This window comes from Oncorhynchus clarkii, chromosome 23, assembly GCF_045791955.1.
Source record: "Oncorhynchus clarkii lewisi isolate Uvic-CL-2024 chromosome 23, UVic_Ocla_1.0, whole genome shotgun sequence".
Taxonomy (NCBI): Eukaryota; Metazoa; Chordata; class Actinopteri; order Salmoniformes; family Salmonidae; genus Oncorhynchus; species Oncorhynchus clarkii.
In genome coordinates this window covers 25,475,001-25,500,853 of record NC_092169.1, presented here as the reverse complement: position 1 = coordinate 25,500,853, position 25,853 = coordinate 25,475,001, and the positions used below count along the sequence as shown (strand labels likewise).

The following is a 25,853-nucleotide window of genomic DNA, read 5'->3' as shown; positions in this document are numbered from 1 at the left end:
AGCAAACACAGTCATCTCTCTCTAGATCAAGTTGTAATACAAGTTTGCTGTGTGTGTGTGTGTGTGTGTGTGTGTGTGTGTGTGTGTGTGTGTGTGTGTGTGTGTGTGTGTGTGTGTGTGTGTGTGTGTGTGTACATGTGCGTGTGCGTGTGCGTGTGTGTGTGTGTGTGTGTGTGTACGTGTATGTGTGCGTGCATGAGCATTTGTGTGTGCGCGTGTGTGTATCTATGTGTGTGTGTGTCTGTGTGTCTATGTGTGTGTGCGTCTGTGTGTGCATGTGTGTGTGTGTATCTGTGTGTGTGTGCGTCTGTGTGTGTTTGTAAACAGAGACAAGCAGACAGAAAGGCTCTAATCAACTGTGAAAAATTTTCCACTTATCACTGCACATCAATAAAGGCATAAAGGACCTATTCTCATGATGTGTGTGTATGTGTTTGTTTGAGTGGGTAGGTGTGTGCGTGTGAGTGTGCTTCAGACCTGTGTAGAAAAAAAATGTATTTTATAGTTTATTTGAAAACATCACATTTTCAAAGGTAGTCGAACATGTAGAGAATCCACTGAAGGCAAATATTTCCTTTGATATTCATGTACATGTCTCAGAAAAACAAATCATATTTTAAAGCACAGATAATGGCCTTTTAATGAATTGGTTTAAAATAACGTATTTTGAATACCTCTCAGAAAAAAATAATGTAGTTATTTGATGGCTGCGAAATATTTGATAAAGAACACAAAAACGACAACAATTAGTTTAGGTATTCTAGATACATGATGATTATCACATGGTTTGTACGACTTTCAGGTATGAATCTTGATATATAGCCCATCATTAAAAAGTTCATGATTGAATCAAATAAAACACGGCAAGCATTCACATGTATCAAAATAATGGAAAGGGATACAAATGTAAATCAATCAGGCTTTTAGGTACATCAATTGTTCATGAGGGACATGGACTCATCTCAACATTGGAGTTGGAACGCTTGTCTAAAATACATTTTCTTAATGAGTGAAACGTAAGGTACAGTAACACTGGACATCAAGTTCACATAACATACATATACAATATACCATATATGTAGTAACCTTGTGATTACTACAATAGCAACATGGTTATTAAATAAGACTTTAGATATTGGTTTATATTTGCAAAATAAGGGAGTTATTACACCAGTGGAATAAGGTACAATCACTAATCTTGTGCACAGTAGTTTCAAAATCTCTCGGCTCATTGCTATGCAATTTAATTACCCAAGTATTATGTAACAGCATACAAAATAAAATTGTGCTCTAAAAGTGATTACAGTGTTGTTACACAGGCGCAATAACTGTTATTAATAATGCTAACAGTAACGGTTAAAATATAGCCATTAAGTGTCTAAGGGAACTAAATATAGAAAACTGCCTTCTTGACAGCCAAGGTGGGTGGGAAATCATGCTAATTTGTCTGATTAAACCATCCCTTTAAATATGGTTTACTGTGTGTTTGAAATAAGAACACTCAGATAGACAAAGAGGTTCTACGTTGTTTTTGTCGAGCATCCAACTCCCTGCCTGCAATGTTTGCACATTTCTTTTAATTTCTCTGCAGTATTTTCAGGCATCATAAAATGTATTACAGCTTTCAACCTTTTCAGTGGCATGTTGAAAGAGGCATACTGTAGTTTAGTATCACAACTTATTTATACTTATCTGTAAAAAAAATCATTGATTGATTGGTTTGACTTGATTATCTACAGCTGGGGTCTGTTCAGGAGAAAGGAAATATACAGAATGTTCAGATAGAAATGTATTGTGTAGATCAAATTTGATCTCCTGTGAGATAGATTGGAATGGTACAGGAGATTGTGTTTGGTCTATTCATTATATCTGCAACATGCAGTTCCTGAGTTTTTTGTTAAGTTTGTTTTAACCCTATCCAAAACCTCAACCCTTATCGTAACCATTCAGAATTAATGCCTAAACTTAACTGTCAAAATTGGATGATTATCCCCCGTCTGAACAAACGTTGAATACTGTAGTCAAACCATGTCAGTGTGAGATCTTGTTGGGAAAGCAGAGTGGAGGACATCAGCCAGGCTTGACAGTCTGACAGAAGCTGATGGGGGATCTGAATTAGTTTGATATTGGCCATGCCTGTGTGTGTGTGTTTGTGTGTCTACGTGCGTGTGGATATGCATCCTTGTGAGTGTGTTTGTGTGTCTTTGTGTGTATGCACGTGCACATGTGCTTGTGTGCATGTGTGTGTCAAGGGGACCAGGGGACAAAGCTGGCTCCTGTCTGTGTCCTGGGTCCCTCATCAGGCCCTCATTAGTCACGCTAAGTGACCTTTGAGGAGGTGAAGATAGACTTTCTGGCTGTGTCCCATCTCCTGTCTATCTACCTCTCCTTCTCCCTCTCTCTCTTGTCCCTCTCCCTTGCTAGCTCTCTGTCTGTCTGTCTGTCTGTCTGTCTGTCTGTCAGTCTGTCTGTCTGTCTGTCTGTCTGACTGTCTGTCCCTCTCTCTCTTTCCCTTCTATATCTCTTTTCTCTATCCTGTCTGTCTGTCTCTCTCTCACTCTCACTCTTTCTCTCTCCCTCCCCCTCTCCCTCCCCCTTTTCTCTCTTTATCGCTCTCTCCTCCGTCACTCTCTGTCTCTTCCTCCCCTCCTGGGTGGTTCAGTGGTTCAAGAGACGGCTCAACAGAGGAAGGTTTTTATATCTCATACAAATACAGTACAGCATTGTCTAAGAATGTATTTGGAGAATGCATGAACTATCAACTAATTTGAGTGTTTGTTATTGTATGTGTATTTGTGTGTGTTCGTTTTAGTGTGTCAGAAATGCAGCTGGAATCATCTCTCTCTCTCTCTCTCTCTCTCTCTCTCTCTCCCTCCCTCCCCTTGACCCGGGTAGCAGCTCCAGCCTGGGGGGACTAGTCTGTGTGTAGCCTGATTAGAGGCAGTGTCGGCTGGGGAGAGCTGGGCGTTGTGCTGGGCTGTCTGGAGCTCCTCCAGACATATTCAGACCTGCTACTGAGGAGACAGGCTGGAACGTGGGAGGAAACGCACACACATACACACACACATACAAGGACCGGAGAAGGAGGACACCCACATGATCGCTAGTGCTGCCTGGAGAAAGGGCACTTAGAAAAGGTGACTTAGCCCTCTGAGACAGAGGCTGTTGTGTGTGTGTGTGGTCCCTTGTTTTACTATCTTCTCCCTTCTTAGACTTGAGTTAGTATTAGAAATGTAGAAAGAGAAGCAAACAAAAATGCCTAAAAGTTCCATAGAGTAAACAACGTTAGATAGTGAATGACAAAATCACATATATCTTTTGGTTTGAAAATAAATGGCACCATTAAGATCTTTATAAAAATGTCAACTATTTTTTATTTTATATTTTATTTATTTACTTTTGCAAAACAATAAAAAGTGGTTCAGTAACAGAACTACTTACAGTTTTAAAAGGTTTAAAACATAACTGCCTAAGTGAAATTAATATTTTCATGAATTCAAGTGCAATGTCTGTATATGAATCTTGATTCTTGGTGTACCGTACCATAAAGTATAATTCTGAGCAAATTATAACAAATTAATTTTTTTGTTTTAAAGTTGAATGCTGTGCCTTTACAGCCCTTTTACCACAGGAATTATCATCTGGTATGTAATGTGACATTTCTTCTAACAAAAGGTACTCTCTGGTCTATATTACACTCAATTCCCAAATGAACCGATATGTTCTCACAATATATTTTAATACATAGGTAAATACCTGGTAACTAGAGAGCCGTAAAATCAAGCGTTACTAAAAAGTGACATTTTTCAATAGTGATAGTGAAACATAGTGAGAACCAGAGAGTTCACCACCCAATGGGTAGTTTTATTCCATAATATGAGTCTCTCTCTCTCTGGCCTCTCTTCTTTTTCTTTCTGTTCTCAGATTTAGTATCCTTCTCTCTATATATCTCTTTCTGAGGAGTAGACCAGCATCAATCCATCAATCCATCAATCCATATCTTCTTCTTCTTTCTAGGAATTCATACATCCATCTTTTTTTGATATTTTTGATATCAGCAACCTATTATTATATATTTTTCATTTTATTAACCTTTTCATTCTTTTCTACACAAAATGAGAAACATAACAAGGAATGGAAACATGTTATTTGAATATTCCATAATGTTTCTGTGTAGGCCTGCAAAATTCCGATAACTTTCCCCAAATTCCTTGGTTTTCTAGAAATCCTGGTTGAAAAATTCCTGGAATCGGGAGGGAATAGAAAGGACATGTGGATATCCTCCAATCCTGTTTTCTGAAAAACCTTGGAATTTTCCAACGTCTGTGTTTTCAGGAAATACCTGATCCTGCTCAGTCATGATTTTGAGCGTATGACAGAACATTCAAATAAGGTGTCATCAGCAGCTAACTAACTTTCTATATCCACTCTGGACAGACAGGTAGCTTGTCTATTTCAGTGTCTACTGAACACATAAACAGCCTGCTAAGGGCACAACCTTTAACTCAAACTTTACACATGCATTTTCTCTTACCCCTTTTTCTCAAAAGCATAAACTCTCCCTTTCGACTATTAACAAATCTTGAAGCTTGCTTTTCTCCAATGTCTGCATTCTTTTGAAGAATTATAAAATCATTCAAAGCACCAAAAGCATTGTCCTTACCACAATCTGTGCAAGTCTTACCATACTTTTTACTAACCCCCTCTGCTATCGTCATAATGATAAGGGGACATCTGTAAAATATACATGTGATTGTTTTATTTATAGGATCTAACAATCTCATAGTGTCTTGGAGGATCCCGTCACCTTGTGACTGTGATAAACGCTGACTCCAATATATGGCAGGTTAGTAACACCACCACCCCTGTATCAAAAATATGTAGTAACCATCTCAAAAACAGGAAAGTCTGGGTTTCTTTGGGGCTCTCAGGTCAGGTATAAAATAGTGCTACTGTAGGGTATGGGCTAGGGTAGGGGCTAGAGAAAGGGTAGGGGCTAGAGAAAGTGCTACTGTAGGGTAGGGGCTAGGGAGTGAGTTATCAGAATAGTCTACAGGATTGGGCCACAAAAAGGTTCAATGTTTGGACTAGTGGTCTGGAGGGTCTGGAGGGTCTGGAGGGGTCTGGAGGGTCTGGAGGGGTCTGGAGGGTCTGGAGGGGTCTAGAGGGTCTGGAGGGGTCTGGAGGGTCTGGAGGGGTCTAGAGGGTCTGGAGGGGTCTGGAGGGGTCTAGAGGATCTGGAGGGGTCTGGAGCCGAGGGGCATAGAGGGTGTTTTCTAGAGCATGGTGGGATATGTGGGAGACTGGTGTGAGACTGGGCGAGACTTGGGAGAGAGACTGGGGAGACTTGGGTGAGAATGAGGGATAGATAGCCAGGTGAGAAGTAGCCCGAGTGCCAGTCTGTTTGTGGTATCATGCCCAACTCATTGTCATTTTGGCTTGACAAGGACAGAAATGGAGTTCGCAAGAGCACAAAGAGATCTGGGACCAGACTAGATGGGAATACTAATCCGATACTAATAGAGCTATTTGTGAGATATGAACAGTGGCTTAGTGGAGGGTATACCCAGGTATACGCCGTATACCCGAAAAAATGTCAGTGGAAGTACACTCACTTCTTAATCCCCCGTGGGCACTGCATACCCTCACTCCTTTTTCACTGGAAGTAAGGGGGCCTAGACAAAGAACAATTATTGTGCTGATGTTGCTTCCAGAGGCAGTTTGGAACTCGGTAGTGAGTGTTGCAACAGAGGACAGACATTTATTTTAACGTGCTACCCGCTTCAGCACTCAGCAGTCCCATTATGTGAGCTTGTGTGGTCGACCACTTCGTGGCTGAGCCATTGTTGCTCCTAGATGTTTCCACTTCACAATAACAGCACTTACAGATGACCAGGTTAGCTCGAGCAGGGTAGACATTTGACAAAGTGACTTGTTGGAAAGGCAGCATCCGATGACCGTGCCACGTTGAAAGTCACTGAGCTCTTCAGTAAGGCCATTCAACTGCCACTGTTTGTCTATGGAGATTGCGTGGATGTGTGCTCGATTTTATACACCAGTCAGCAATGGGTGTGGCTGAAATACCCAAATCCACTCATTTGAAGGGATGTCTAAATACTTTTGTAAATATGGTGTATATTCACATGTGAGCTGCACACATAGCCTAGTTTCAGAGCAGACAGCAAGAGTGCGCAGCTATCAACTGGTTGTTTCATGGAGCAGCTCACAGAAGAACGACATCGGTTAGTAGGGTAGGTAGGAAAGACAGTTAAACTTTTGATATCTACCAGTAAATGCTAACTAAGGCAACAATGTGTATGCAAACCAGATATTGAAAAAGTGGGGTCCGAAATTGGTGTGCAATTCAGTCATCATGCGCTGTTTGAATGAAAATGTCTGGCAAAAATCCTTTCCAATTAAATGTTGATTACAAAGTAGAATGGTAGAATGATACCATGATGATTTGTATCAATTGGGAGGGCATTTGTTTTACAAACTCTGCCATCACATGTAGGACATTGTACAGTACAGAAACACCACTAGCCAAATTCCGCCCTACAAAGGCAAAATGCAGTAACTACGAATTTGTTCAAAAGTCTTTGATCCATTCTAATGGCTAAGTATATTATCTGATTAATGTGGAATTAAGTTTCCGGACACAAGAACAAACCAGTTGATCAGAAGATATCATTGAGTATCAGAGAATGCTGTCTAGACAGAAAAATACTTTGAAGACGGATCTTACAGTCAAAAAATATGTAGTTACTGTATTTTGCATTTGGAGTGCATAAAGGGTATCTAGCTAGGAGCACAACTGAATTAATGTGCAACTACTACCTGCCAAAAATATTTTATTATGATTTTCCCAGGCCTCAAAAATGGTCCCCTGATGTGGTTAAGCATTATCGTGGACTTAGAACATACATTTGTTTTTCTATATATAAAAAAAGTGTGATTCTGACCTGAAAAATCTATAGGAAAATACAGAAAAACTATAGGAAAATATATCTTTTTTTTGCCTTTCCTTTGACGGGCGGGCCATTTGGGAATATTTTGGGCAGAATTAGAGTATACCCACTTCTACAGGCATCACAAAACCACTGGATGTCACAGCAAAACAGTATGATAGGTAGGACAATGGAAGGATAGACGGGAGAGGGGGGGACAACTGGGAAGTAGGGTTGTGATTGTTGTATAACTAAGGTCACTGGAAGACAGTATGATAGGTGGGACACTGATGACTCTTCATATACTTGATGGCGAACTTCAACTCCTTGCTTTTCTTCTCCCATTTGTGGATGGACATGAGCAGCAGCTGCTGGTCCACCTTACGACCCATGATGAGGAAGTTACTGCCAAGACTGTCGAGCTGAGCACAGGGGCAGTTGGCTCCGTTCTTTATGTACAGTGTCAGCTTCTTCAAGTCCTTCTTACGCAGGACACCCATCTTGAGCACCTTCTTCTTCTTCTGGGCAGCGATGAGTTTACGGTCACCCTTCTCTTTCTTCACTTCTTTGATCTTCATCTTGATAGCTATGGGAGAAGGGAGCGAGAGAAAGGACAAAGAGAGGGAGTGAGGAGAGAAGAGGAGATGGAGGGAGGAGGGAGAGAGAAAGGAGAGAGAGAGAAGGGAAAGAGACAGAGAGAGAGAGAGAGAGTTATACAAAATTGGATCAATGACATCAATTTTATCCTAATGATTGTGTTGCCTTTAAACAACATATTTAACTTATTTGAAACTATGGTAGGGTAAACAGAGAAAACTTAAATCCATGAGCTAAACAAAAAAAACATACAATCCATTCTTTAGCAAATCAAATCAGCCTAACATTGGACCTGATCATTCAAAGACGACAGTATATGAAAGCTAATCATGTGTTTTATGTTGTGACTTGGCCATTGCTTTGACAGCACACAAACGCATGCACGCACACACGCAATACGCACACACTCAGATGCAGGCACAGGGGTACTCTACACCTCTCTAGATCAGGGTTTCCCGGTCCTGGGGCCCCACCCATGGGTGCCTTTGGTTTTTACCCTAGCACTACACAGCTAATTCAAATAATCAAAGCTTGATGATGAGTTGGTTATTTTCTGAATTCGCTGTGTAGTGCTAGGGCAAAAACAAAATGTGCACCCACCGGGGGCTCCCAGACCGAGTTTGGGAACCCTGATCTAGAGGGTCGTCATTTACCCCTGACACAACTAATCTCTATTACCTTGGGACTGCCTCAAGACTACATCCTCTGTGTGTGTGTGTGTGTGTGTGTGTGTGTGTGTGTGTGTGTGTGTGTGTGTGTGTGTGTGTGTGTGTGTGTGTGTGTGTGTGTGTGTGTGTGGGGTGGGTGTGTGTGTGTGTGTGTGTGTACGCCCTAATCGTTGTCCCTCTATTGAGCACCTAAACACTACAATGGAAAGTTACACTGGTGGATGTGTCCCAAAATGGCATACAAAGTAACACACTATAAAGGGAAAAGGATGCCATTTGAAACGCAACCCATGACAAACGTTTTATTCTCTTACTTACTGAAACCCAATTATAAGGCATTTATAATGTAAATATTCCTACATGTGGCACTGTATATTCCTCTATATGGTTGTTTACATTCTGGTGAACCACAAATAGATAGCAACAGCGTAGATACGTATATGCTATGACAAACAGAGCATTAAGCTAGTGACTCCAATACATTCATTTATACAGCTTAATGTATACATGTGAAGGCGGGTTAAATGGGACTGCCCTGTGTATGTGTGTGTGTGTGTGTGTGTGTGTGTGTGTGTGTGTGTGTGTGTGTGTGTGTGTGTGTGTGTGTGTAACAGAGAGGAATTCTCCATGTGAACACACCCTGACAGGCAAAATTAATCATGTTGAGGGTAAGGACCAACATTGGTATGAAACATTGCTATGTTTCCAAACCGCCTGGAAGATTGCCATTTCACTTCTCGCCTGCTGTTTTATAAACATACATTCCATATTCATTTCATGCACACATATACACACATGGTCTTAGTATGTTCAGGGGGACATGTGTCTGTTTAGTGGTTGTGTGTTCCACTGGCTAGGATTTGACCTGAGACATTGCACAAAATAATGCAAGTAACATACAATAAAATGACCATGGAAAGAGTTGTCTCACACAGTTTTCAGTGAGGAAACTGCAGGTTGGATGGCTAGGTGGGCCTAGTTCACACACACACACACACACACACACACACACACACACACACACACACACACACACACACACACACACACACACACACACACACACACACACACACACACACACACACACACACACACACACACACACACACACACACACACACACACACACACACACAATGATGGAAGCTTCAAAAGGGGTCAGCTGTAAGTAAAATGCCCTGTGTGCCCACCTAGAGATATGTCATAAGTAATGTTCTCGGAGTCTGTGTGTGAGTGAGTCTGACCTATGTCCTGATGACAAGCTCAACCTGCTTTATGCAATGAAAATGAAAGGAGCGAGAGAATGAGGGGGGCAGACAGACAGAGACCGAGAGAGCCTGAGAAAGACTGAGAGAGACAGAGAGAAACCAAGAGAGAGGCAAAGGAGGAGAAAGTGACGGAGAGAGAGAGAGAGAGAGAGGGCCTGTCATTTTGAGCAGAAACAGCACTTCCTGGGGCGAGAGCACGTCAGCCTCACTAACACGCAGGTGTTGGGTATTTACAGGACCACACCTAAGAGGGTTATACCTAGCAGGTCCACAGCCAGGTCTCTCTGGGACTGCTTTGCTTGGTCAGCAGTTTATTGCCAGTGACTGACTGGATATCCAGCTGCCCAGTGGGTAAAAACCTGACAACGTCAAATCAACGTCCAATTTTGGTTTCCTGATTGACAAGAAACTTTAATTCAACTTGAAATCATGTATGAGTTATTGTCTACGCAATAGTCGGAAGACAGCAAGTTTCCATCCTCCTTTGGGTAAATTAAATGCAATACCGAAACTAGGAGGCTCTTGGTTCTCATGCCATTCCATAGACTTACACAGTAATTATTACAACTTCCGGAGGACGTCCTCCAACCTATCAGAGCTCTTGCAACATGTTGTCCACCCAATCAAAGAATCAAATAATGAATCTAGTACTGAACGTATATGCTACAGCTAGCTAGCATTGCAGTGTATAAAATGTGGTAAGTAGTTGACTCAAAGAGAGAGAATGTCACATGGAATGACGCTGGAGAGACAATGCAGATACGGGGAGTAAAACATTTAATAAATAACGGACATGGAACTAGAGAGTAACAGTGTCAGCAAGCAGGTAACACAAACAAAAAACAACTAATGGGTCAGCAGGGAACAGAGCAAGGGAACTGACAAATATAGGGGAGGTAATAAACAGATGAGTGAGTCCAGGTGAGTCCAATATCGCTGATGCGCGTGACGAGGGAAGGCAGGTGTGCATAATTGATGACAGGAGAGCATGATGCAGGGCAGCCTGCTGCCCTCAAGTGCCAGGGGGGGAAGAGCGGGAGCAGACGTGACAGAGAAAGGCAATAGTTGAACAGTTTTGAATAAATGAATTTCATAAAATATTAAGGAGAAGAGAGAGAGATAGCTATAATTGATTTCATGTACCATGGTTGCATCACCTGGTATGGAAACTGCTCAGCCTCTGACCGCAAGGCACTACAGAGACTAATGCGTACAGCCCAGTACACCACTGGAGCCAAGCTTCCTGCCATCCAGGACCTCTATACCAGGCGGTGTCAGGCCCTAAAAACTGTCAAAGATTCCAGCCACCCAAGTCATAGACTGTTCTCTCTTCTACCGCACAGCAAGCGGTACTGGAGCGCCAAGTCTCAGTCCAAAAGGCTTCTCAACAGCTTCTACCCACAAGCCATAAGACTCCTGAACATCTAATCAAATGGCTACCCAGACTACTTGCATTGCCCCCCCTCTTTTACACTGCTTCTATTTTCTGTTTATTAACTATGCATAGTCGCTTCAACTCTACCAACACGTACATGTTACCTCAATTACCTCGACTAACCGGTGCCCCTGCACATTGACTCTGTACTGGTGCCTCCTGTATATCGCCTCGCTATTGTTATTTTACTGCTGCTTTACTTTTATTTCTTATTTTTTACTTATCTATTTTTTAAAACTTAATTAAAACATTTCTCTTAAAACTGCATTGTTGGTTATTAAAGGCTTGGAAGTAAGCATTGCACTGTAAGGTGCCTGTTGTATTCGACGCATGTGACAAATAGCATTTGATTTGTGGCAGTGAAGTCCACAAGCAAAGGGAAGAGGTGAGAGAAGGAGAACACGTAGATGTGGGTAGGAATTATACAACAATCAGTGTGATCATGTTGGCTGCTATGAAAGTGAATTGTGTTTGTGTGTGATCAGGGGTGTATTCATTCCACCGATTCTGTTGAAAAACATTTCTTAAACTGAAGCAAACGGAATGAAACTGGGATAAACATACCTGAATTTGTCTGGTTTGCAAATGTTGGACTAATGATTACACCCTAGATCAGCTAGATGCAGGCATGATTGTGCAAGGCGGTATTGAATGTGTCAATGTCTGTCACTTTGATTACTCAAATTTCTCTTGACCTGTGCACCTACGTTGTAAACTTTCATTCACAGGTGAGGTTGTAGTTATATTTGGGAAACCTGCTTATAGGGAAAATGTTTGTGTCATGTAGTAGCCTAAACCTATCGATGTTACATTGAGCTGGATGAATGGGATATGAATGACAGTCATCCAATATGCTGTAATAGAAATAAGGCCATGCTCATAAAAAAGTATTGTCCTCCCTCATCTTAAACGGCACCGTCCGCACCTGGTGTGTGTGCATCTGCATGTGTGTTTCTGTGTCTCTTCAAATGGCTATCTGCCATCATACGCAATCATATTACATTCTAATAAGAGAGGTATTGCGTCATGCTTTTTCAAGCTATATCCCCCTGTTATTCTCCTTCATTCCCCCTGGACTCCACAATTTACCATTAGTCAATCTCACAATTAAACAGACAAATAAATATATCTAGATGAGTTTCTGACCTCATGTTAGATGACAAGAGATGTGTGTGTGTGTGTGTGTGTGTGTGTGTGTGTGTGTGTGTGTGTGTGTGTGTTTGTGTGTGTGTGTATCTGTGACCTCATGCTAGATGACAAAGAATAGGACTTTGGCTGCTACTCTAAATGTGAAAGAGAATGAAGACATTGGATGTGTCCCAAATTGCATCCTATTCCCTATATGTGACCGACCGCCTTGATTCGGTCTTATGTAGCAAAATTTGAAATTGTGTTTTTTTACATTGGATAAAAGCAGAGACACATAGCTACAACTTGGTATATCATACACTACATATGAGGAACAATGGGAAAGTAATTCTGCTTTGAAAGTTGATAATCTTGTAACCTCACTTTTGAGAAAAATGCCTTTGAATGTTTTGGTACCCACTGGAGAGCTCTTCTTTGTCTACACCCATTCCGCATTGTTCACACCCTCTTAAGCTTTAGCCCCATCCATCTGGTGACTACAACTGTGCTGCTGGCAATGCTTTTTTCGTCATCAGATACGTCATCAGAGCGCACAATATAACACTGTACTGTCTACACTCGGTTTGTTGTTAATATCATTATTTTTTTCATAAAATCGATTTTAATCAGAACTTAAGTTTTGTTGCTACGGATTTCACAACGTGGATAGCCTTTACAGCTGGGACTGCAAATTTCTGTTCCATTTTCTTTTTTGTGTGGATTCTGCGAGTGCTAGCTGGCTGTACTATGGACACCTGTCATTGTCATGGGAAAGACTCATGGTTATCTTTTCGTAGAACAACTGATTGCAGTAAAGAACCAACCGGGATACTAAGGAGATCCTGAGGGTAATCGATGAGTACCAACAGCTTCACGCTATGGAAAAACAACATACTCCATCATGAAAAGACAACCTCACAAAATAACTTCAACCTGACATAAAAAAGAAAAACAGTGTCTACAGACATGTACGATTTACTTACCGTTGAAGTAGAGGCTAGTGCTCTGGCTGGAATCCATGCAACACTGAAAAGGTTGTGTGAGGAGGTAGCAGAGCTGAGGGGGAGTTTGGAGTTCAGCCAGAGTGAAATTCTCACGCTCCATGGAGAAAATAAGGCATTCACAGCCAAGGTAAAAATCTACGATTTCAACAGGGATTGTCTACTCAGGGAAAACAGGGTGACGAAGGAGTCAATACTAGACATACAAAGTCGTAGCATGCGTGAAAATAATTTTTTTTCTGGGATTCCTGAGGACGCATCCAATAATCCACAGTTCGCGATCAGAGAATTCATGCAATCCGTCTTGAAACTTCCTCTAGAGACTGTAAACAAGGTGGCTTTCCACCGAGTACACAGACTTGGAGCTCAGAGCGACAAGACCAAGGATCCCCGTTCCGATCATCGCATTTGAGCACTACCAACAAAAGGAACTGATCAAAAGCAGGGGAAGGGAACATAAAGGGACCAAATGTTTAGTCTCAATGACCAATTTCCAAGGGAGATAAACAAACGTCACAAGAGACTGTATCCGGTACAAAGGCAACAATGGGAGAAGGGTAAGCGTGCCTTTATCATTGTGGACAAACTCTTTATAGATGGACAGCTATTCTGAGACAGCTCCATAACACCATGGCTGTACTAAATTCTACAGGGACTTCAGGTTATGAAAAAAATAAAGTATGGGAACTGTGAAAATATCTGAACATCGTGAAGTGGATATGAACACACACGTACTCAATTGCATGCTCGCTTACACATGCTGACTTATACATACAGTACACATACACACATGATCTCACTGTCTTCTCTCACTCTCTCTCTTTTCTCTTCTCTTCTCTCCCTCTCTCTCTATTGTCGAGAACGGTTTTATATTTTAATGTGTTTATTGTTTGTCTCTTTTTTTATGTATTTGTCTACAAGTTTATATACTGTATGTTTACAACAAGCAAGGGGAAGATATCAGAATAGGGTTATTAGGGAATAATAACATATTGTACGGAATACATTTGTTCTATAGTGAAGCTGTCTCTAGAGTAATGCAAGGTCTCTTTCATCATGTGAAACGTGAACTGCTATGGAAATGCTGGAATGTGTTTTTCAATGATACTAAAGGTAATTATGATGCAACTATGAAGGTGATACGTATGGATTACAATTATCATCATGAATATTAAAACTATACGCACTACATGTTACACAAATAGACACTCAACGATGCAAATTGGCGAAGTTATTATTTATTTGGAAATCACACATTATAATCTTACACTTATACAGACATCATACACACTGTCACTAAATCACATCCAATATCATACACATCAACCTACTCAGATTTACTACACACATAGTATCTTGTCTCAATTTTCTAACATATGTGGGATTGGCTCACAGGCAAACAGGCAAGGGAATAAAACAAATATTGCTAGAACCCATTTCTTGAATTCTAAATATCAGACATTTGAAAGCTCTAGTTTTGACTGTCATAATACCTCTGGTGGAGGTAACTTTACAAGCATTAATTATGGTCAATTTAGACTGAGAAAAGTATCTAGATATGGTAAGTATCACGATCGTTGTTGTAAGAATCGGACCAAAATGCAGCCTCGTTTGGGTTCATCATCTTTAAATAACGTGAACCGGCAAAAAACAAGAACGAAGAAAGAAACGAACGTGAACCTATGTAGTGCTAACCAGCAACTATACACCAAACAAGAATCCACAACCAACAGGTGGGAAAAGGCTGCCTAAGTATGATCCCCAATCAGAGACAACGATAGACAGCTGCCTCTGATTGGGAACCATACCAGGCCAACCTAGAAATAAAGAAACTGGAATGCCCACCCTAGTCACACCCTGACCTAACCCAAAATAGAGAATAAAGGATCTCTAAGGTCAGGACATGACAGTAAGGGGTGAAATAAGTATAGCCATTTATAATTGTAATGGTTCAGCATATTATAAAAAAGAAGATCCGTCTTTACATGGCTTAAAGTAAAGTAATATAACATATACTGTTTACAGGAAACTCAAATATCAAAATAGATCTGGCTCATTAATCTATATGGTCCAAATCAGGATGATCTATACTTCGTCTAAAACTATTTTTCCAATTTACTGAACTTACAGGCAACAAATGATCAAATCATTATAACACAGTTTTAAGTTCCTCAATAGACCGTAAAGGTAATCACTCTACAAACTATCATCACTGTGCCCTTAAGGAAATCACAAATAATGGACACATTAGAAATAGTGGATATTTGGAGACTAAAAAACCCCAACCTAGTGAGATATACGTACATGGAGGGGACTTAACCTTTTGCGATGAGCAAACCCGTATCCGGGAGCGTAATCATAGCCTCAAATGCATTAGCATAACACAACGGACATAAATACCCCTATAAACTTTTCCTATTCATAAAAATCGCAAATGAAGTGAAATAAATCTATTCAAAAACAAGCTTAGCCTTTTGTTAACAACACTGTCGTCTCAGATTTTCAAAATATGCTTTACAGCCAACGCTAGACAAGCATTAGGCTCTGCTGGCAGCAGGCAACATTTTCACGAAAATAAGAAAAGCAACCAAATTAAATCATTTACCTTTGAAGAACTTCAGATGCTTTCACTCAGGAGACTCCCAGTTAGATAGCAAATGTTCCTTTTTTCCAAAAATATTATTTTTGTAGGCGAAATAGCTCCCGTTTGTTCATCATTCTTGGCTGAGAAATCGACCCTAAAATGCTAGAACTATAACACCAAACTTTTTTAAAAATTTGCTCCATAATTTCGACAGAAACACAGCAAACGTTGTTTAGGATCCATCCTCAAGGTGTTTTTAACAAATATATTCGATAATATACATCCGTCGAGGCAGTTGGTTTCTCATAAGAAGCGATTGGAAAAATGGCTACCTCAGTATTTTACGCAAGGTTTTCTGCGGGAGACACCACATGCCATATATGGTCCCTTACAGCCATTCTTCAAGGGAAATGCCTAAAAAGACGTCACAATGCTGTAGACACCTTGGGGAAAACGTGGAAAACGTAAGCTCATTCGTAGCTCATTCACAGCCATATACAGGTTTCGCCTGTAACATCAGTTCTGTGGCACTCACAGACAATATCTTTGCAGTTTTGGAAACGTCAGAGTGTCTTCTTTCCAAAGCTGTCCATTATATGCATAGTCGAGCATCTTTTCGTGGCAAAATATCTTGTTTAAAACGGGAATATTTTTCGTCCAAAAATTTAAATAGCGCCCCCTAAATCCAACTGGTTAATCAAGCTAGTCGCCTTGACTACTTTCTTGTTTCTTTCACTCTTCCATCAAAGGTGAAAAAAGTTATAATAGGGGACAGAATGTGATCGGATCATCATCTAATTGGCATTCACATAACTCTTATAGATTTTCCACGTGGATGAGGATATTGGAAATTTTATCAAAGTTTACTGAGGGCAACTTATTTTTAACTAAGACTAAATTATTTATAACTGAAGTTTTCCAGTATAATATAGGTTCAGCAAATCCCCTTATTGTTTGGGATACCTTAAAATGTACCTTCAGGGGTCATTCACTTCAATATTCTTCAATAATGAAAAAGCAGTTTCTGGCTAAAGAGACAAGACTAACAAGGGAAATACATGAACTAATAGTACAGGTAGATAGCAATAAAAACGATGTTACAGAGACAAAATAAGTTAGAGGAAAAACAAAAAGAACTTGAGGAACTTATTCAAGAACAATCTCATGTAATCTATTACAAAAATAAAGCAGACTGGATGGAATATGGAGAAAAATGCACAACATTCTTCCTGAATCTCCAACACAGGAACACTAACAAAAATAATTTGCAGAAACTCGTTACTGAAGACGGAGTCATCTATGATTCTCCGAATGATATTTTAAAGAGGAAGATAATCATTTTTGGCAGATGTTCTCTTTTCCGTCTCATCCTCTCCCACTGAATGAAGATTACGGAAAGGAATTCTTTCCAAATAATATAAAAAACTGAAAATTATTAAATGTACAGAAAGATCAGTGTGAAGGACAAATTACAGAGGAATAACTTTTTGAGGCTGTTAAATCCTTTCAGTCTGGAAAAACACCAGGGCTTGATGGCACACCGGTAGAGGTATATCAAGCCTTTTTTTGATATACTAAAAGCTCTATTGTTAGATTGTTTTAACTACTCCTATAGAAATGGTAGTCTGTCAGGTACTCAGCAGGAAGGTCTGATTATTATTTAAACAAGACCCAGATGGCAAATATAAAGACCCAGTCTATCTAAAAAACTGGAGGCCCCTTACACTTCAATGTTGTGATGCAAAAATCCTCGCGAAATGCATAGCATTCAGAATTTAAAGGGTTTTACCAGGTATTGTTCATCATGATCAGACAGGTTTTTTACGTGGACAATATATTGGAGATAATATACAACACTACTAGAAATAATAGAACATCATGAAACGTCTAAGAAGCCAGGCCTGGTATTTTTAGCGGATTTTGAATAGGCATTTTATAAAGTAAGAATGGATTTTATTTATAAATGCCTGGATATTTCTAAATTTTGGTAATTCTCTTATAAAATGGATAAAAATAACGTATAGCAACCCCAGGTGTAAAATAGTAAATAACGACTACTTCTCAGAGAGTTTTGAATTGTCAAGAGAAGTTAAACAGGGGGTCCGCTGTCACCATATCGTTATGGCCATCGAAATGCTAGCTATTGAAATCGGAATCAATAACAACTTAGAGGATTAGAAAAACAAAGATGTCCATCTGCAATGTCTCATTGAAGATCTAGATAACGTTTCTGTACTCTCTGGAATAAAACCTCATTATGATAAGTGTACAATTTTACAAAAAATACAACTTTTACATTACCCTGCAGTTTACATATAAAATGGGCTGATGGTGAAATAGACATACTTGGTATTCATATCACAAAATATATAAATACGCTCTCCACAATGAACTCCAATAGCTTGTAAAACTTGTAAAAATAGACAAGATCCTGCAACCATGGAGAGATAAATAACTGTCTATTTATGGAAAATTAACTCCTTAGTCATAGTTCAGTTTATTTTGCTTTATCTGGGACGCTAAACCAGACCAAATAAAATGTGCCTGTCTATATAATGAATATGATTTGGGTTGGTTGAGATTATTAAATATAAAAGCACTAAACCCTAAATGGTTCTCAGGTAGATTACTAAGAAAAGCTCATCCATTGTTTAAGAATGGCCTTTTTGCCTTTGTGCAGATGGCCATGTTTCATTTTCGATTAATTGAAAATTATACTTTTTTTCAAAGTGTCTCTCTTTTTCAAACAAGCATTGCAGAGCTGGCTACAATTTCAACTTCATCCCCCTGTGTGCTGGTTGATAAAATACCTGTATTTATTTGTTCTTAAATTATATTGTAAATTGGAATGGTAGAGTTATGTCCTTCATGGAATTATCAGAATTATATGGGAAGGTCTGCTCAATCCAAGAATACAACCAATTGATTACAGCATTACCCCAAAAATGGAGGAGGCAGCTGGCAGCGAGAGGAGGTGGGGAACTGGTCTGTCTGCCCAATATAAAGGATCAAAACTGGCAAAGGAATAAAAATAACATAAACCAGAAAGTATACCTGTTTCATTTGAGGACCAGGATGTTGACAACTGTGCCATACAGATTGCAAAATAGTTGGGAAGAGATTTTTGATGTACCGATTCCATGGTACGAGTCCATGGTATGAGTTAATATATGACAACGCAAGATTCAAGACTTCATGCTTTTCAGCTAAAATTATTACATAAAATTCTTGCCACCAACAAAATGTTGAATATTTGGGGCATAAAATCATCGACATTTTGTTGTGAGGATACAGAATCAATAGACCATTTATTTTTGTATTGCCCTCAGGTAGCCTGTTTCTGGTCTCAGGTTCAGGAATGGCTGAAAATGCATAGCATTGAACTAAAATTGACCCTAGAAATAGTACTGTTTGGAGAACTGGAGAGACCGGTCAGTCAATTACTAATATACTAATACTCTTAGTAAAAGTATTTATCTTCAAAATGCAATCTGTAAATTATATTCAATTAGATAGATTGAAATTGTACATTAAGCATCACAGCATAGTTCAAAGATATGTGTTGTGTAGAAACCCAAAGTGGGTGGCCAGCAGAGATAGATGGGATGGGCTGAGGGAAGCTGGGGGTTGGTATGTGGAATAGGAGACAAGTGGGAGTGCAGTTGCTGTGCGGGCTATAGAATGATTGTTAAAGATAAACGTTTTTTTTTAAGTACAAATAAAACATAATAAAAAGTATGTTTGAATGACACAGAGGGGCAGTGTTTTTACAACTAATGACGGTCTGCCTGAGGCTGAGTGCTCTGAAATTGGCGTAGATAGCCAGAGCGAATTTAACAGCTTCATCTATCAACAGTTGTCGCAGTGACATTTTATTGAAATGGTTACCTGCGTAGTGGAGTCTTTTTGTTAAGACATGTAGCTAGCTAGCTAGCTAGGTAAATAAACATAATCCCAACTCATGAAGTTACTACCCTGCATAAATCTGCAGGTAGCTAACCAACTAGGTTCAATGTTAGCTAGCTAACATTAGGCTATAACTAGCAAAGCAAATGGCTCTGATATACAAATAATAAGATCATACACGTAACATTAGCTAGCGAGCCAGACAGCTAACGTTAGGTAGATAGCTAACAGTACACTAACTTGAAATGAAAACGACCTTCTGTCAAAATTATAAACGTGTAATATCTGAAAATGTAGCTAGCTAGACTATCTTACCCGTGCTCTGAAATCGGAGTAGATATTGAATTTACCAGCTACGTCTATCAACAGTTGTCGCAGTGACATTCTATTGAAATGGTTACTTGGGTAGCTTTCTAGACTATCTTACCCATATACATCATAGACGCTTCTCCTTGTCATGGATGCCATGGTTGCCCTTAGTTTGAAGATGTAATCCGGAAAAGGTGTTTTCTCCTATTTACTTAGCTATCATACTCTAATTCCACTGATTTCAAAACTCGGTCCTCCAGAAAGTGGTGAACAACACTTATGCTGTTATATGATGCGATATATGAAAAAAGCTGCTTAGACAGGATTACTTACACATACTTACCTGCTCAAATACACAGAAGCGTGCTATAAGGCAGACCAATCCGAACTCATCTTTCGGCATGTCCAGCCCACTCATTATCTCAGCCAATCATGGCTAGCGAGAAGATTGCTGTCTTTTTCTGTGGCTAAACCAACTACAGTAGGCTCATAATTTAACATTTTAATTTGCATTTACAGATGGCATACAAGTCTGTTATTAAGGCACATGAAAGTTTACATTCCAGAAGGCATTTCTGCCTTTTTAAAAAGTAGTGACCTGCGAAATATGGCTAGCGCAAATGCGCGTACAGTGCACTGGTTTTGTCATGGGTTTATAAGGCTTTATGCACTATGTAGGGAATAGGGTTCTATTTGGGACACATTCACTCTTTTGTGTTTCTCTTTGAATTTTATTAATGACACTGTTCCGCCATGCTTCAACCAGAAGTACCTTCTCATTAATTAAAGGTATGGCTGGTATCATATGAACTTGTGAGTAATGGACAGCAATAATATTTTGGGTAATATCTTACATTTTGGGGTGATACATAAAAGAGGTAATAGTGTACTCTGTGATCTCATGTACAAAAACCTGAAAGACGTAGAATATCTTTGCTTTAGTTGCTTTTTTTTAAACACTGATTGATTGCCACTAGAGATCTGGACAGCTTGGGCAATGTCCATGATTATGATAATCATTCAGTGAATAGTTCTACACAGACTTGTGTAGAACGTGTGTGAAACTCGTCAGTCTTTTATTGTTCTGTGAAATTAAGGCTAATTCATGCGAGAAATTGTCAAGAAACTGAAGATCTCCTACAATGCTGTGTACTACTCCCTTCACAGTACAGAGCAAACTGGCTCTAACCAGAATAGAAAGAGGAATGGGAGGCCCCGGTGCACAGCTGAACAAGAGGACAAGTACATTGGAGTGTCTAGTTTGAGAAACAGACGCCTCACAAGTCCTCAACTGGCAGCTTCATTAAATAGTACCTGCATAACACCAGTCTCAATGTCAACAGTGAAGAGAGTGAAGAGGATGCTGGCCTTCTAGGCATAGTTGCAATGAAAAAGCCATATCTCAGACTGGCCTATAAAAAAAAAATATTAAGATGGGCAAGAGAACACAGACACTGGACAGAGAAAGATTGGAAAAAAGTGTTATGGACAAACAAATCTAAGTGTTTAACAATTTACATTAAATTGTTTCAAAATGCACTTAAACTGAACTCGAACACAACCTGCTGACTAGATTTTCTATTTGTATTATTGTATCTTTCCTATTTGTAATCAGCGTTGGGGAGGATCTGATTACACGTACAGTACCAGTCAAAGGTTTGGACACACCTACTCATTCAAGGGTTTTTCATTATTTTTTACTGTTTTCTACATTGTAGAATAATTGTGATAACATCAAAACACATATAAAACTGTCATTAGCCATTCCTGTTAACAGGGTCGTTCCACTTTTGCGTCCCTTTAAAATGAAAAGATTATGCACCAATATAGAATTTCAAGGCCTGTTATATTAAACAAATTGCCCTTTATTAAAGACAACATGGAGAATTCAATAAATCAGATGTTTTAAATGTTCTGAAGATCATGATTTATTTAATGTGATTAGTGAATCATTTACGTCTGTCGCTCATTTAAGGTCAACCCTGTTACTGAACTCTTGTTATAATATGATGAAACTATTCCTTTTTTAATATATTTTTTTCAAAAGAAACATAAAACATCTAATAGTGAAATAAATCATAATGTAAAAGCTGGTTCTACTATTTTTGGCAATTTGACACGTTTTGCACACAACAAGCTTCCATTCCCCATGTCACAAGGGGATTTATGGCTGAATTAAGATGAAATTGTCAACCCTGTTACGGCCAACCATGTTACTTTATTTGGCACTTAATAGGCACTTACTAAATTATTTTGAGATGGGAAAACGTGTTTTTATGAAGTTTAACATGTAGACAGAATGTAAAAATTTGGCGAAATCAAATTGAATTGGTGGAATGACCCAACTACACACATCACACGTCACACTACTGTGCGTGTGTGTGTGTGTGTGTGTGTGTGTGTGTGTGGGTGTGGGTGTGGGTGTGTGTGTGTGCGTGTGCGTGTGTGTGTCTGCGTGTGTTTGTAGTACTTACCAAAGTCACTGGCACAGTAATGTTCCATAATGGTGTCAGCTTTCAGTTCGTTGTCACATGGAGGGCAGGCTTTAGATGCTGGGAAGAAATAGAGAGAGAGAGGAGAATGATTGATATTGTGGCAAAGGCAGAGGGCAGTCCCAACCTGATCTTGAACCTTGGACCTTCCGACTTTCAGCCCAACACCTTGGATTTCACACCAAGACATTCAAACCTCTTCACGACAAAGCTCTGTGTTGGATTAAGATCGCTACGATATAATGAATTATTACTGAAAATGCATGTATTAATTTAAGCTAGTGTAGGCAGTTGCTTATATACAACAGCCAGAGTACAGTAGAGTAGATTGGACTAAAGAAGAGAAGAAGTCTACAGTAGAGCAGAGAATCAGCTTGTTCATACAGTGCATTCGGAAAGTATTCCGCCCCCTTCACTTTTTCCACACTTTGTTACGTTACAGCCTTATTCTAAAATGGATCATTATAATAACAACACCCCAAAATGATGAAAACAGGTTTTTAGAATGGTTTGCTAATTCATTAAAACAAAAAAACAGAAATACCTTATTTACATAAGTATTCAGACCCTTTGCTATGAGATTTGAAATTGAGCTCAGGTGCATCTTGTTGCCATTGATCATCCTTGATATGTTTCTACACCTTGAGTGGAGTCCACCTGTGGTAAATTCAATTAATAGGACATGATTTGGAAAGACACACACCTCTCTATATAAGGTCCCACAGTTGACAATGTATGTCAGTGCAAAAACCAAGCCATGAGGTTGAAGTAATTGTCTGTAGAGCTCCGAGACAGGATTGTGTCAAGGCACAGATCTGGGGAATTGGACAAAAACATTTCTGCAGCATTGAATGTCTCCAAGAACACATTTGTTTCCATCATTCTTAAATGGAAGATGTTTGGAAACACCAAGACTCTTCCTAGAGCTGGCCACCCGGCCAAACTGAGCAACCGGGAGAGAAGGGCCTTGGTCAGGGAAGTGACCAAGAACCCGATGTTCACAGTGACAGAGTTCCAGAGTTCCTCTGTGAAGATGGGAGAACCTTCCAGAGGACAACCATCTCTGCAGCACTCCACAAATCAGGCCTTTATGCTTGATTGGCCAGACGGAAGCTACTCCTCAGTAAAAGGTACATAACAGCCCGATTGAAGTTTGGCAAAAGGCACCTAAAGATCTGATGAAACCAAGATTGAACTCTTTGGCCTGAATGCCAAGCGTCACGTCTGGAGGAAACCTGGCACCATCACCATCACCATGTGAAGCATGTGAAGGATGTTTTTCAGCGGCAGGGACCGGGAGACTAGTCAGGATCGAGGGAAAGATGAACAGAGCAAAGTACAGAGAGCTCCTTGATGATAACCTCCAGCGTGCTCAGGACCTCAGACTGGGGGCGAAGGTTCACCTTCCAACGGGACAACGATCCTAAGCACACAGCCAAGACAATGCAGTGAGAGTGGCTTCGGATGTCCTTGAGTGGCCCAGCCAGAGCCCGGACTTGAACCCGTGCATCGACGCTCCCCATCTAACCTGAAAGAGCGTGAGAGGATCTGCAGAGAAGAATGGGTGAAACTCCCCAAATACAGGTGTGCCATGCTTGTAGAGTCATACCCAAGAAGACTCAAAGGCTGTAATCGTTGCCAAAGGTGCTTCAACAAAGTTCTGAGTCTGAATACTTATGTAACCTGTTTTTGCTTTGTCATTATATGGTATTATGGTGTGTAGATTGGCGAGGGAAATAAAACAATTTAATACATTTTAGAATAAGGTGTAACGTAATAAAATGTGGAAAAAGTCAAGGGTTCTGAATACTTTCTGAATGCACTATATATAGATCAGCCTGTGCTGTTTTATGCCCTAGTCTAGACTGAAGCATTTGTTTAGAAGCAGCCTGTCAGAAGTTATTTGCCGAAGAGGGAATATATAGCGCAGGATCTTGAGTGATGTTTTCACTGCAATTACTCTGGAGAAAATGTTTTAATTTGAGAAGTTGTATATTTTGGTGTTGAGGCGTGGCATGTGTGTTCGTATGTGTGTTTTTCTCATTACTGTGTGTGTGCGTGCGTGCATCTATGTCTGTGTTCATGTTTGTGTGCGTGTGTGTGTGTCTGTGTGTAAAAGGTAAATGGCTACAGTAACAGCTAAGTTTAATGAACAGTGATTTTGTGTGCAGAAGCAGAGAACCAGTCATACAGTATGTCCCAAACATGAAACACACACGTGTAGTCTGATAGGCTACAGTGGAAAATCAAGGGAAAAGCAAAGCAAATTACTAAAATTACTAAAATTAGGCCTCTCGTCTCAGTTTAACTAACTGTGTGTGTGTGTGTGTGTGTGTGTGTGTGTGTGTGTGTGTGTGTGTGTGTGTGTGTGTGTGTGTGTGTGCACATGGGTGTGATAAATCACATGGTTTTATTAAGAATGTCTATGCAGTTGTCTTATGCCATTTCCTATAGAGACCGACATTAGTTAATTGATCCACACACAAACGTTTAGGGAAGAGAGAAAGAGAGCAAGAGGGGAGACAGCGGGGGTAAGGATGTGGTTGCCAATAATAGTATGTTTACCACTGTAACATACACTGAGTGTACAAAACATTAGGAACACCTACCTAATATTGAGTTGCACCCACTTTTGCCCTCAGAACACCCTCAATTCGTCAGACATAGACTTTATAAGATGTCGAAAGCAGGGATGCTGGCCCAAGATGACTCCAATGCTTCCCACAGTTGTGTCAAGTTGGCTGGATTTCCTTTGGGTGTTGGACCATTCTTGATGCACACAGGAAACTGTTGAGCATGAAAAACCCAGCAGCGTTGGAGTCCTTGACACACTCAAACCGGTACGCTTGGCACCTACTACCATACCCCGTTCAAAGGCACTTAAATATTTTGTCTTGCCCATGGCACACACACAATCTATGTCTCAATTGTGTCAAAGCTTAAAAATCGTTCTTTAACCTGTCTTCTCTGCTTCATCTACACCAGTGGTTCCCAAACTTTTTATAGTCCCGTACCCCTTCAACATTCAACCTCCAGCTGCATACCCCCTCTAGCACCAGGGTCAGCGCACTCTCAAATGTTGTTTTTGTCATCATTGTAAGCCTACCACACACACACTGTACGATACATTTATTAAATATAAGAATGAGTGTGAGTTTCTGTCACAACCCGGCTCATCAGAAGTCACAAAGAGTTCTTATTGGACCAGGACACAAATAATAATACAATAATAATCAATAATTTTGCTCTTTATTTAACCTTCTTAAATATAAAACCTTATTTGTTCATCAAACATTGTGAATAACTCACCACAGGTTAATGAGAAGGGTGTGCTTGAAGGATGCACATAACTCAGCAATGTTGGGTTGTATTGGAGCGAGTCTCAGTCAAAAATAATTTTCCACATACAGTCTGTGCCTGTGTTTATATTTCATGCTAGTGAAGGCTGAGAATCCACTCTCACATAGGTATGTGGTTGCAAAGGGCATCGGTGTCTTAACAGCGCGATTTGCCAA

At 40.0% G+C, this 25,853-nt stretch overlaps 1 protein-coding gene across 2 annotated transcripts in view; it reads right to left on the bottom strand.

Moving 5' to 3' along the window:
* Window positions 1-6,840: 6,840 nt before the first annotated feature.
* Window positions 6,841-25,853, bottom strand: part of LOC139381665 (secreted frizzled-related protein 5) — a 31,563-nt gene continuing 12,550 nt past the window's right edge. The window contains exons 2-3 of one of the 2 annotated variants that reach the window (XM_071125350.1): window positions 22,321-22,398; window positions 6,841-7,533 (exon numbers count right to left, since the gene is read on the bottom strand). In XM_071125350.1, coding sequence (XP_070981451.1) covers window positions 7,205-7,533; window positions 22,321-22,398 — 407 coding nt within the window. In that variant the 3' untranslated portion in view covers window positions 6,841-7,204. The remainder of the gene's footprint in view (window positions 7,534-22,320; window positions 22,399-25,853) is intronic. The other variant, XM_071125351.1, reaches the window with a different exon arrangement.